Source organism: Nipponia nippon, unplaced genomic scaffold (genome assembly GCF_047370975.1).
Source record: "Nipponia nippon isolate SJK-2023a ecotype South Korea unplaced genomic scaffold, ASM4737097v1 scaffold_22, whole genome shotgun sequence".
NCBI lineage: Eukaryota > Metazoa > Chordata > Aves > Pelecaniformes > Threskiornithidae > Nipponia > Nipponia nippon.
This window is the reverse complement of record NW_028262339.1, coordinates 8,012,817-8,027,415: the sequence shown is the minus strand read 5'-3', so window position 1 is coordinate 8,027,415 and position 14,599 is coordinate 8,012,817. Positions and strand designations below refer to the sequence as shown.

Here is a 14,599-nt window from a genome sequence, read left to right as displayed (position 1 = left end):
GCCACTTGCACCTTTTGATATCATTCAGTTGATGCGGGCCGTATTGACCCCCTCGATGATGGTATTGTTTAGGGAGGAGTGGAGGAATCGGTGCACCCAAGTTGTTATCGAGGCGCAACAGGCCAACCATCCCATGGCAGGAGTGACTTTAGAGCAGCTGATGGGTGAAGGGCAGTTCGCAACTCCTCAGGCACAGGCTCAGCGAATGCGGGGGCGCGATTTTGCTGCATCTTCGAAAGCTGCCCAGGAAGCAATACGCATCATCGCAGCTCTTGATAAAAGGGAGCCTCCATGGGTCCAAATACGGCAATCGTTAAGTGAGCCCTTCACAAAGTTTTTAGACCGGCTGCAAGCGGCGCTCCAGGTTGCTCGACTTCCTGAGCAGGCTAAGGAGGCGATATTGCTTGACTGTGCACGTACGCAAGCAAACCCACAAACTGCAGTGTTGCTAAGACAGTTACCCATAGGGACCACGCTTTCACAGATGATTCGTTATGTGCTGGAACAGGAACAGGCGCAAAGTATGCAACCGGTAGTGGCCGCAGTCCATGCGGCCTGCCGCGGCGCACGACTTATGTGCCATAGGTGTGGGGGGCAAGGACACATGGCGCGACAATGCCCTTCAAAAATAAACACCCCCGGAACAGGGGAAGGAGAGAGAGACCTACGATGCTGGCGCTGTGGGCGACTAGGCCACAGAGCTCGACAGTGCAAATCGGGGAGTCAGCAAAGGAGACCAGGCTGGGGAAACGAGAAGAGGGGATGGCTGAGGGCCGTGCCATCCCCACCTGCCCCAGTGATCAGCTCAACAGGCCCGACGACAGCAGCGCAATGTATGGCACAGGGAGTCTCTCCTTCCCTGGGACCAGCACAGTCGCCTGCGGTCCCAATGATGCAATATCCAACTCAGCTGCCTTGGGGAGATGGGAGCGCGCAATAGAGGAGGCTGGGGATAGAGCCTCGCCGTATGTGGCACTCACCCTAAACATGACCACACGACCAGAAGTAGATATTATAGTTACCCCATGGCTCCCAGAGTTGGGGGGAACACCACGCCTCGTGTTAAGAGCCCTTTTAGATACAGGAGCGGATGTTACAGTAATCCCATCACATCTATGGCCAGACTATTGGCCACTCGAACCGAGAGGTTCGCTGCAAGGCGTGGGAGGCATGCAGACCTCGCATCAAAGCAGGAACCCAATGCAAATTATGTTGAAGGATCCGGAATCTGGACAAGCTAGGGTAGCATGGTGTAACCCTGTCATTGCTGAGTTACCCATTGTCATCTTGGGACGATGTTGCTTGCAGAAGATGAATATAGTGCTGCGTACAAATTTATCATAATGGCCACTGCCTGTGTCCGCCCATTAAAACTCACCTGGTTGACAGATAAACCAGTGTGGGTAGAGCAGTGGCCATTGACAGAGGAAAAGAGGGCGGCTGTTCGACAATTGGTACAACGAGAACTTGACGCAGGACACATCGAACCCTCTACAAGTCCCTGGAACACCCCCATTTTCGTGATAAAGAAAAATCGGGAGCGTGGCGACTGCTACATGATCTACGCGCAGTTAATGCATGTATACAAGACATGGGTCCGCTACAAGCGGGCCTCCCTTCTCCGGCCATGATTCCACCTGACTATCAAATAGTGGTTATAGATATTAGAGATTGCTTTTTTAGTGTTCCCTTGCATGAAGACGATAGAGTACGCTTTGCCTTTACTGTTCCTGAGCCTAACAATCAACACCCGTGCGCCAGATATCAATGGAAGGTGTTACCCCAGGGCATGAAAAACTCACCAGTCTTGTGTCAAATTGCTGTAGCTGCTGCGATACGCCCTATTCGAGAAAATTTCCCTACGGTCATCATTTTCCATTACATGGATGACGTGTTATTGGCGTCCAACCAAGAGGAGTTACTGGAAAAGGCACGCGTGCAGCTGATAGTCAGTTTGGAGCGACATGGGTTACACATTGAGCCTCGGAAAACACAGGTAGGGCGTGCAGTAAAGTATTTAGGTACTCAACTGAGGCCACGAAGCGTGACAGCACAATCATTTGAAATTCGGACTACAGTGACAACACTCCATGAGGCACAAAAATTAATTGGACAACTATTGTGGCTTAGAAACTTTATTCCAATATCTGAGGCAGAAATGACTACCTTATATCAACTCCTGAAAGGAGGAGATTCCCCCCTAGCTCCAAGGACTCTTTCAAGAAACCATCAGGAGATTCTTAGGACAATTATGGAGCGAGCCCAGCATTGGGGTCTTGCTCGATTTACACCTGAACAACCAGTCACTGCCCTGATTTACATGACCGATACCGCTGGCCATGGTTTACTAATTCAAAATAATGGTGAAAAAGGCTGGCCTTTTGCTTGGTTGTATCAAGGCAAACCAAAGATGGCTTTAATTTCTTGGCCAACATTATTATCCCAGCTTATTCTCCGCTGTCGGAGGCAAACTCAACACTTAACAGGGAAGGACCCGGAGGTCATCGCATTGCCCTGTTCTTTGGCACAGTGGGAGTTGGTACTTCCACAAGTGGGGCTCCTGCAAGCGGCGATAGCTGAATTTACGGGTCGTATTGAAGGTCTAAGACCACACCCCTGTGGGGAGATAATCCAGGTACTCCATTTTTTGCCAGCTAGTGCCATAGTTGAACAACCCACCGGAGGCCGCACAGTTTTTACCGACGCGTCATCGATTACTGGGAAAGCTGTCGTTACATGGCAGGAGGATGGTCAGTGGACCCACATTAGTTATCAAGATCAAGGGCAATCCGTGCAGTATCTTGAGGCCAAAGCGGTATGGATGGCTCTCGCTCAATGGCCCGAAGAGGCCTTGGATCTAATCACAGACTCTTGCTATGTATATAAGTTACTGAAGAAGTGCCGATGGGCACTTGGGGCAACGTCAGAGATTGCCGGAATGTTGCTCACCGCACTGCAAATGAGAACCGCTCCTGTCTGTCCTATCCATGTTAATAGTCATAGTTCCATACCGAGTTTTCTTTCTGCTGGGAATGAAATAGCGGACAGCTTAGCAAAGAGCGTACTGGCGGTTGAAGAAACTTCTGACCTAAGGCGAGCTTTCCGCCTGCATGAGCTCCTCCACTGTGGAGCTCGCGGTTTAGCTAGGCTCGCTGGCATTACGTTGCAAGATGCTCGCTCTGTGATTGCTGCTTGTCCTGTGTGTTCCAAAGGTCCCCTCTGGGAGGCAGGGGTAAACCCTCGAGGGTTGCAGCCCAACCAAATATGGCAGTCTGATGTTACGATTTATGAACCCTTTAATCCACGTAAGTATCTGCATGTCACAGTTGATACCTGCAGTGGAGTTATTTTAGCCACTATGCATGCTAAACAAAATGCTCTCTCAGTTATTTTACATTGGCAGGACTGTATGGCGCAACTTGGCATCCCACAAAAAATTAAAACAGATAATGGAGCGGCATATGTCAGCAAGAAGACAAAGGACTTTTGCGCGCGCTGGGATATTCAGTTGAGTCATGGCATTCCCTATAACAGTACGGGCCAAAGCATTGTAGAACGCGCGCACCGCACATTAAAAGAGTTACTCGACCGACTTAGGGAGGGGGGAAAGATAAGCCCAGGAACAGGGGTTCCCCCTCCCCTTGACCCTCCCTTATTTCGGGCACAGTGTCTGTTGACGACGGCACTAATTACCTTAAATCATACCATTCGAGGGAACACCTATAAAACCCAGACTGCAACCCAGGCACATTTCCGGCTCGATGAGAACGAAGGGCCTTACCCTTTGGTTCAAGTACGGGACCTGCAAACCCGTGAATGGGGGGGCCCTTATTCCCTCCGTTGCTTGGGACGTGGGTATGCGTGTGTGCAAACCGAGAAAGGGACGCTGGAATGGGTACCCAGTCGAAATATTCGACCGTATAGACATTAATCAATCTATTGAGTCTTATCTTGACAGGTTACCATTTCCCTATGCATCCTGATGGTGTGGGGGAGTAATGAGGGAGCCGCGACGAACTACTGGCTGGACTGGGCAAAATCTATGAACGTAACGGATGCGTGTCTGTATAAGTCTTACCATATATCGATTATTTTACACGCAGCTTCCCCAGCAAGATCCAGAACTACTGGAGCTAAGGGAGGGGGAAATGTAGTAAAGATAAGGGCTGGCGACCGGAAGATCACGTGCTGTACGGAAAGAGTTAAGGGTCGACCCTCCCTTGTCTCCGCCCCTTATAACATGACACACCTACTGCTGGGGGTATAAAGCCCGGGTCGGCTGGAGATCTAGGGGGATAACTTTGATGTGTAGTGTTTGCTACAACTAGCAAGTAGAGATTAGCAATACTTAAAGATCACATTTTCCATGGCATGACCTGTTGGGATTCTAAAGTCAGCTGGGGTTGTAGTTACCATTAACTTGCATTAGGAAGGTGACAAGATAAAACAACAGCCATATGAATCATATACAGAGGAATCTTCTTACCTCAGTATTAAACCAAGTGCAGAGGTAATACTTCTTAAAACTATTAAGGAACTGATACCAACAAGTGTGGGCTTAGGCAACTTGGCTAAGTACCTGTCCTTGCCATATCAAATACCTTCACTATATGTTACATTCAATTAATAATACACTTAGCAAAGCTATATTTTTTTCTTTAAAATTTTGTCACTGAAAATTGCTGAAGAAAAGATGTAAAAACCCCACAGTCATTGTATACACTTAGTGGAAATTGCATATAAGAAGAAACAGAAGAGGAAGAAACAAGTTCAATCATAGAATTAGCTTAAACATCTCATGCTGTTTTCTTACTCTAAGCTACATATCTTATTGGAACTTGTAAGATAGTGCAGAAATTAAAAAAAAACCCACACATTTATTTGATGTGCAAGTCTTTGTCAAAATAGTCCCTTTGGAAAACGGTAGTTATGTACATACTGCTTAGGATTTGCATAAAGTTTTAGGGCAATAGTTGATTTACTGAGAATTTCTAAGCATATCCTTATTTTTACCTATATAATATGTCCAGAGTCATGTACTAAAAAAAGATAGTTCATATTTCTAAGCATCTACTTTGACATGGTAAGACCTTATTTCAAAGATGATATTTGTTGCTGGCCATCTAGTGTTTGTTCTTCATTCTTGCATTATTTCTCATTTCTCACATGAGAACTTGAGTGTTAAATAAGATGTATTTGAATTACTAACACTAGTGTGGTGGGTTGACTCCGGCCAGCAGCCAAATACCTGCACAGCCATTCGCTCACTCCCCTCTCCCATGGGATGGGGAGAAAAATAGAAGGAAGGGGAAAAGAGTCGTGGGTCGAGATAATGACAGTTTAATTAAAAAAGTAAAAACTGTAAGCGCAAGCAAAGCAAAAAGAGGAATTCGTTCACTGTTTCCCATTGGCAGGCAGATGTCCAGCCACTTCCTGGGAAGCAGGGCCTCAGAACACATAACAGTTACTTGGGAAGACAAATGCCATAACCATGAATGTCCGTGCTTCCTCCTCCTTTCCTTGAGCTTTTGTTGCTGAGCACGATGTCATATGGTATGGAATATCCCTTGGGTCAGTTTGGATCAGCTGTCCTGGCTGTGTCCCCTCCCAACCACTTGTCCACCCCCAGCCTACTGGCTCAGTGTAGGGAGGGAAGAAAGCAAGCCTTAACGCTGTGCAAGCACTGTTCAGCAATAGCCAAAACATTGGTGTGTTATCATCAACACTGTTTTAGCCACAAATGCAAAGCACAGCACCATATGGGCTGCTATGAAGAAAGTTAACTCCATCCCAGACAGATCCAATACAACTAGATATTTCTTCAAAACTATTGTGGTTTTATATGAACATCATATCTCTTTTACACCGAGGTGCAGTTTTAAAATATTGATGGAAAAGATGTATGCAGTATAAACAGAGTGTTTAAGAAGGGTAAAAGTAGCATAAACACTACATAGTGCTACTATGTCCCATACTATTTACTTGTAGCTTGAGTTTTGTGCAATGAGAATTACATATATTTCTTCAGTTACATAACACATCCACATGGATACTTAAATTCTATTTTGGATCTTTATTTATTTATACTCTTCTAAAGTTGTTCAACTCAAAGACTACAGCAGTCACATGTTATGTGGACCTTTTTTTCTTTTTTTTTTACAGGTGACATTTACAAAGAGGAAATTTGGGTTAATGAAGAAGGCTTATGAGCTTAGTGTATTATGTGACTGTGAGATTGCTCTAATCATCTTCAACAGCACCAACAAACTGTTTCAGTATGCCAGCACTGATATGGACAAAGTGTTGCTGAAATATACGGAGTACAATGAGCCACATGAGAGTCGAACAAATTCGGATATTGTTGAGGTAAGATTTTGTATTTTGTGAGGATTCTTTTTTGACTTTGCTCTGAGACAGAGGTACTCAATTAAAATCTTATTGTAATAGCAAAACACTCCAAGCAATATTTAAAAATTGTTTCAAAGCACCTAATATTAGGCATCTAATGGTATAATTTTAAAAAGTATTGAAAGGATGAGGTCCTGTCTTAAAGATAAAGAAATCAATGAGAATTTGCTCATAAATGCTACTAATACGTTTAGCCCTGTTACCTCTAGTCAGCCCATGTTCTGTTCTGTAGAATACAAATTCTGTCCCCAGAAATGATCCCCTGTCCTCTTTTAGTGGTACATAGCCAGAATATTCTTAGCAGGAAAAGCTTCCTGTGATATTTTTATTCTTTCCTGAAGGCTTTCTTGTGGGAATGGGTGAGTAGGTGACTGGTAAGGGATTTATAACATGCTTATAACATGAATGAAGACTTTTGATCATGAGGACTATGATTTTTCAAGAAACCTGAGTGAAAATCTAAAGTTTTAAATAATATCTATTTGTTGTAACTTTGAGATTTTTAAGAAAGAACACTCTGTACCTGCAAAATCCCTTTCCTGCATGAACAGTGGCCTAATTTGGTCAGGCTGATAGGCAATTTTGCAAGCAGATGTGTAATTTTGTGGGTACACTCAAAATTCAGTGGGCATCCCTTTTCTTTTCACTCCTGTAAAAGCAGCCAAATAAAAGTAGGTAACTGAAATTAATATTATTTAATTCAAGTAATTAACAATAAGCAGAAAAGGTCAAATGAAGTGCATTTAATATGTTTTTTTCCATATATATTGTAAAATCTGAATGAAGTAATTTGATTTTTTTTTGTTACAGTTTTCAATATTCTGCCTGTAATGCAAAATACTTAAGTCACACTGTTCTGCACCAGGGCAGGGGGAGAGAGAGATCTCAGGGTTATTTCCGTATCTCAAGAAAAGCACGACAACAAATGGCTTAATAAAATAGCTAAATAGCTGTTTTAATAAGATAGAGTACAAAGAGGAATATAGATAGTGATAAAATTTTAAGTCCCTTCAGAATCTGGGAACCCTGCTTTCATGCAGCATTGGTCAGACCCTGGATGGATTTTTTTCCCCCAGTACACTGCACAAATCCCATCTGTGAAGAGGTTCCTCCTCTCTCCCATGCCGTGCTGCCTTTTATTTTGCGTAACAAACATAATCATATATCTTCTCCTGACAGGTTGGAACGTTATCTCTGTCATAACACCCACCAGTGCACAGCACAGGCCGACACAGGGCATTCCATCAGGTTTCCTTACAGCAGCTACTCATGATAACATACAGGCTACTCAAGCCTTAAGTACAAGGCCCAATAGAGCAGATACGGGCTGCTCAAGATCACTAACTCCCTGAATACGTCTTCCACAAGACTCCCAATACACCAAACACACCAGTGTTTCTCAGTGCCCAAGGGTATAGCAAGTACACCCTACACAGGTTCTGTTCCTTAAAATAAGATACTATATTCCAATATATTCAGTTTAGATGGCAAGGTTTTGGTAACGGGGGGATGCAGGGATGGCTTCTGTGAGAAGATGCCAGAAGCTGCCCCCATATCGGATACAGACAGTTCCAGCCAGCTCCAAGACAGACCCACCACTGGCCAAAACTGAGCCAATCAGCAACGTTGGTAGCGCCTCTGTGACAACATATTTAAGAAGGCAGAAAAAACTGCTGTGCAACAGCACCTGGGAGAGAAGAGTGAGAATATGTGACAGAAACAACTCTGCAGGCACCAAGGTCAGTGAAGAAGGAGGGGGAGGAGGTGCTCCAGGCACCAGAGCAGAGATTCCCCTGCAGCCCGTGGTGAAAACCATGGTGAGGCAGGCTGTCCCCCTGTAGCCCATGGAAGTCCACAGTGGAGCAGATATTCACCCTGCAGCCCATGGACGACCCCACACCAGAGCAGATGGATGTGCCCTGAAGGAAGCTGCAGCCCATGGAGAGAAGCCCATGCAGGAGCAGTCTGTTCCTGAAGGACTGTACCCCATGGAAAGGACCCATGCTGGAGCAGTTTGTGAAGAACTGCAGCCTGTAGGAAGGACCCTAGATTGGAGCAGGGGAAGAGCGTGAGGAGGAAGGAGCAGGAGAGACAAAGTGTTATGAACTGACAACAACTCGCATTCCCCTTCTCCTTGGACTGCTGGGGGGGGGGGGGAGGTAGAAGAGTCAGGAGTGAAGTTTAAGCCTGGGAAGAAGGGAGGGGTGGGGGGAAGGTATTTTTTAGGTTTGTTCTTATTTCTCATTATCCTACTCTGTTTAATTGGCAATAAATTAAATTAATTTCCCCAAGTTGAGTCTGTTTTGTCCGTGATGATAATTGCTGAGTGATCTCTCTGTCCTTATCTCAACCCATGAGCCCATGACTCATATTTTCTCCCCCTTTCCTGTTGAGGAGGGGGAGTGATAGAGTGGCTTGGTGGGCACCTGGCAGCTAGTCAAGGTCAGCCCACCAACATGTGCTTTTTAACTGAAGCATAGGTGAATTAAAGACTGTGGAGTGAGTGGTTTGGTGGGTAAGGACATAAAGACTTCAGATTTAGGAATCCAGTTAACTCTAAACAGAAGTCTCGGAATGAATCTTTTTTTGCAGAACTAAGACATATCATAAAACCTCCACACAGATTTCAGTGAGACTTAGAAAAATTGTCACTGTTTCTTAGAATAGACAAACTTGAGTGTCGAATGCAAATTTTTTCTCCTTCAAGAGTGTGCATTGATTTTTAGTCACCGGTGGATGCTATAAGTGTATTTACTGGCTAATAGCTGGAACAGGTTCATCTGGTAGATAATTTTTATGAGCTGAAAAACTCAGAAATGACAAACTGCATGTTGATCAATTCCATTTTGAATAAGACATCTGGAAAAGACAGTTTCATGTACATCACTAGGATAATCAGAAATATATACCTATAAATTGGATAGGACCAAGATAGCTTTGCTTGACTTGCAATAATACAAGTATGAAAATTAATTTTAAGTAAGTTATTTTCACTTGAAAAAAGAGTGTAATACTTATTAGATGTATGATACTTGCTGTCTTCTGCTGCTTCAAATAATAAATTGTGGCCTGAAGGCTCATTCCTTCAGAAATGCTAAATATAATTAAGCTCAGTAAATAAACTGAAAATGCCTGATTAATAAAATTAACAATTTTAACTAAACCTACATGAAAATTCATGTAATCTTTACATTTGAATAGCAGTGGCTTAATTTGAAAGTAATTAACTACATATTAGGGATCTACACTTTTGATTTTCTTTAAATATAGATTGTTCAAAGAAGTTATACCACATTCTAATGACCACAGTAAAAAAAAAGTAACTAAATAGTTAATATTATGCAGAATGTGAACAGAAATTGGATTCTAAATTAGACCTTTATATGGCTGACAGGTGTTTTTTCAAATTTTTATAAGGCCACCTAAAAAAGTTTTCTTTTGTTGATTCTGTGCAGAAATCTGTGAGCACAGCTATGCCCTTTTCTTCTGCTGAAAAATGTTTATATAGTTAAAAGCCATTTAGTTGAAAATGATCAGATTTAATAACACTGTCTGATCCTCAGCTGCTGTTGATTGCTCTGGAAGAACAAAATTAAAAACTTGCAAGTGTGAAATGTAGCTTTCTGAAAGCAGAAAACCCAGACTCCTTACAAGGAAAATATGTGTAATGTAGTCAGTTTAACTGATCAATTTAAATATTAAACATGTAGCAGATTTATATTCAGTACCTAAAAATATATCCAAACTACAAGAGCCAAGCCATCTCTTGGATTGCATACTTTTGTGGGCTTTATTTCCTTATTATACTAGTAATTGTGATGTTAATTATCAAGTAAAGGCATGATAATTACATGTCTTTTTTGCTAATATGGGACTCTCGTTCAAAACCTACACCCTGCACAAGTACTCCTTTAATCCTGAAACAGTACTGGCTTTGGTGTGTTTGGTGTATTGGGAGTCTTGTGGAAGACGTATTCAGGGAGTTAGTGATCTTGAGCAGCCCGTATCTGCTCTATTGGGCCTTGTACTTAAGGCTTGAGTAGCCTGTATGTTATCATGAGTAGCTGCTGTAAGGAAACCTGATGGAATGCCCTGTGTCGGCCTGTGCTGTGCACTGGTGGGTGTTATGACAGAGATAACGTTCCAACCTGTCAGGAGAAGATATATGATTATGTTTGTTACGCAAAATAAAAGGCAGCACGGCATGGGAGAGAGGAGGAACCTCTTCACAGATGGGATTTGTGCAGTGTACTGGGGGAAAAAAATCCATCCAGGGTCTGACCAATGCTGCATGAAAGCAGGGTTCCCAGATTCTGAAGGGACTTAAAATTTTATCACTATCTATATTCCTCTTTGTACTCTATCTTATTAAAACAGCTATTTAGCTATTTTATTAAGCCATTTGTTGTCGTGCTTTTCTTGAGATACGGAAATAACCCTGAGATCTCTCTCTCCCCCTGCCCTGGTGCAGAACAGTGTGACTTAAGTATTTTGCATTACAGGCAGAATATTGAAAACTGTAACAAAAAAAATCAAATTACTTCATTCAGATTTTACAATATATATGGAAAAAAACATATTAAATGCACTTCATTTGACCTTTTCTGCTTATTGTTAATTACTTGAATTAAATAATATTAATTTCAGTTACCTACTTTTATTTGGCTGCTTTTACAGGAGTGAAAAGAAAAGGGATGCCCACTGAATTTTGAGTGTACCCACAAAATTACACATCTGCTTGCAAAATTGCCTATCAGCCTGACCAAATTAGGCCACTGTTCATGCAGGAAAGGGATTTTGCAGGTACAGAGTGTTCTTTCTTAAAAATCTCAAAGTTACAACAAATAGATATTATTTAAAACTTTAGATTTTCACTCAGGTTTCTTGAAAAATCATAGTCCTCATGATCAAAAGTCTTCATTCATGTTATAAGCATGTTATAAATCCCTTACCAGTCACCTACTCACCCATTCCCACAAGAAAGCCTTCAGGAAAGAATAAAAATATCACAGGAAGCTTTTCCTGCTAAGAATATTCTGGCTATGTACCACTAAAAGAGGACAGGGGATCATTTCTGGGGACAGAATTTGTATTCTACAGAACAGAACATGGGCTGACTAGAGGTAACAGGGCTAAACGTATTAGTAGCATTTATGAGCAAATTCTCATTGATTTCTTTATCTTTAAGACAGGACCTCATCCTTTCAATACTTTTTAAAATTATACCATTAGATGCCTAATATTAGGTGCTTTGAAACAATTTTTAAATATTGCTTGGAGTGTTTTGCTATTACAATAAGATTTTAATTGAGTACCTCTGTCTCAGAGCAAAGTCAAAAAAGAATCCTCACAAAATACAAAATCTTACCTCAACAATATCCGAATTTGTTCGACTCTCATGTGGCTCATTGTACTCCGTATATTTCAGCAACACTTTGTCCATATCAGTGCTGGCATACTGAAACAGTTTGTTGGTGCTGTTGAAGATGATTAGAGCAATCTCACAGTCACATAATACACTAAGCTCATAAGCCTTCTTCATTAACCCAAATTTCCTCTTTGTAAATGTCACCTGTAAAAAAAAAAAGAAAAAAGGTCCACATAACATGTGACTGCTGTAGTCTTTGAGTTGAACAACTTTAGAAGAGTATAAATAAATAAAGATCCAAAATAGAATTTAAGTATCCATGTGGATGTGTTATGTAACTGAAGAAATATATGTAATTCTCATTGCACAAAACTCAAGCTACAAGTAAATAGTATGGGACATAGTAGCACTATGTAGTGTTTATGCTACTTTTACCCTTCTTAAACACTCTGTTTATACTGCATACATCTTTTCCATCAATATTTTAAAACTGCACCTCGGTGTAAAAGAGATATGATGTTCATATAAAACCACAATAGTTTTGAAGAAATATCTAGTTGTATTGGATCTGTCTGGGATGGAGTTAACTTTCTTCATAGCAGCCCATATGGTGCTGTGCTTTGCATTTGTGGCTAAAACAGTGTTGATGATAACACACCAATGTTTTGGCTATTGCTGAACAGTGCTTGCACAGCGTTAAGGCTTGCTTTCTTCCCTCCCTACACTGAGCCAGTAGGCTGGGGGTGGACAAGTGGTTGGGAGGGGACACAGCCAGGACAGCTGATCCAAACTGACCCAAGGGATATTCCATACTATATGACATCGTGCTCAGCAACAAAAGCTCAAGGAAAGGAGGAGGAAGCACAGACATTCATGGTTATGGCATTTGTCTTCCCAAGTAACTGTTATGTGTTCTGAGGCCCTGCTTCCCAGGAAGTGGCTGGACATCTGCCTGCCAATGGGAAACAGTGAACGAATTCCTCTTTTTGCTTTGCTTGCGCTTACAGTTTTTACTTTTTTAATTAAACTGTCATTATCTCGACCCACGACTCTTTTCCCCTTCCTTCTATTTTTCTCCCCATCCCATGGGAGAGGGGAGTGAGCGAATGGCTGTGCAGGTATTTGGCTGCTGGCCGGAGTCAACCCACCACACTAGTGTTAGTAATTCAAATACATCTTATTTAACACTCAAGTTCTCATGTGAGAAATGAGAAATAATGCAAGAATGAAGAACAAACACTAGATGGCCAGCAACAAATATCATCTTTGAAATAAGGTCTTACCATGTCAAAGTAGATGCTTAGAAATATGAACTATCTTTTTTTAGTACATGACTCTGGACATATTATATAGGTAAAAATAAGGATATGCTTAGAAATTCTCAGTAAATCAACTATTGCCCTAAAACTTTATGCAAATCCTAAGCAGTATGTACATAACTACCGTTTTCCAAAGGGACTATTTTGACAAAGACTTGCACATCAAATAAATGTGTGGGTTTTTTTTTTAATTTCTGCACTATCTTACAAGTTCCAATAAGATATGTAGCTTAGAGTAAGAAAACAGCATGAGATGTTTAAGCTAATTCTATGATTGAACTTGTTTCTTCCTCTTCTGTTTCTTCTTATATGCAATTTCCACTAAGTGTATACAATGACTGTGGGGTTTTTACATCTTTTCTTCAGCAATTTTCAGTGACAAAATTTTAAAGAAAAAAATATAGCTTTGCTAAGTGTATTATTAATTGAATGTAACATATAGTGAAGGTATTTGATATGGCAAGGACAGGTACTTAGCCAAGTTGCCTAAGCCCACACTTGTTGGTATCAGTTCCTTAATAGTTTTAAGAAGTATTACCTCTGCACTTGGTTTAATACTGAGGTAAGAAGATTCCTCTGTATATGATTCATATGGCTGTTGTTTTATCTTGTCACCTTCCTAATGCAAGTTAATGGTAACTACAACCCCAGCTGACTTTAGAATCCCAACAGGTCATGCCATGGAAAATGTGATCTTTAAGTATTGCTAATCTCTACTTGCTAGTTGTAGCAAACACTACACATCAAAGTTATCCCCCTAGATCTCCAGCCGACCCGGGCTTTATACCCCCAGCAGTAGGTGTGTCATGTTATAAGGGGCGGAGACAAGGGAGGGTCGACCCTTAACTCTTTCCGTACAGCACGTGATCTTCCGGTCGCCAGCCCTTATCTTTACTACATTTCCCTCCCTTAGCTCCAGTAATTCTGGATCTTGCTGGGGAAGCTGCGTGTAAAATAATCGATATATGGTAAGACTTATACAGACACGCATCCGTTACGTTCATAGATTTTGCCCAGTCCAGCCAGTAGTTCGTCGCGGCTCCCTCATTACTCCCCCACACCATCAGGATGCATAGGGAAATGGTAACCTGTCAAGATAAGACTCAATAGATTGATTAATGTCTATACGGTCGAATATTTCGACTGGGTACCCATTCCAGCGTCCCTTTCTCGGTTTGCACACACGCATACCCACGTCCCAAGCAACGGAGGGAATAAGGGCCCCCATTCACGGGTTTGCAGGTCCCGTACTTGAACCAAAGGGTAAGGCCCTTCGTTCTCATCGAGCCGGAAATGTGCCTGGGTTGCAGTCTGGGTTTTATAGGTGTTCCCTCGAATGGTATGATTTAAGGTAATTAGTGCCGTCGTCAACAGACGCTGTGCCCGAAATAAGGGAGGGTCAAGGGGAGGGGGAACCCCTGTTCCTGGGCTTATCTTTCCCCCTCCCTAAGTCGGTCGAGTAACTCTTTTAATGTGCGGTGCGCGCGTTCTACAATGCTTTGGC

General features: G+C 42.2%; 1 protein-coding gene across 4 annotated transcripts in view; it reads left to right on the top strand.

Moving 5' to 3' along the window:
* The window catches only part of LOC104011634 (myocyte-specific enhancer factor 2C-like), a 157,951-nt gene that overhangs the window by 21,496 nt on the left and 121,856 nt on the right, over positions 1–14,599 (top strand). For 3 of the 4 annotated variants that reach the window (XM_087760397.1, XM_087760399.1, XM_087760396.1), the window contains exon 2: positions 6,163–6,366. In XM_087760397.1, coding sequence (XP_087616523.1) covers positions 6,163–6,366 — 204 coding nt within the window. Of the gene's footprint in view, positions 1–6,162; positions 6,367–14,469; positions 14,475–14,599 lie in introns of all 4 variants that reach the window. The other variant, XM_087760398.1, reaches the window with a different exon arrangement.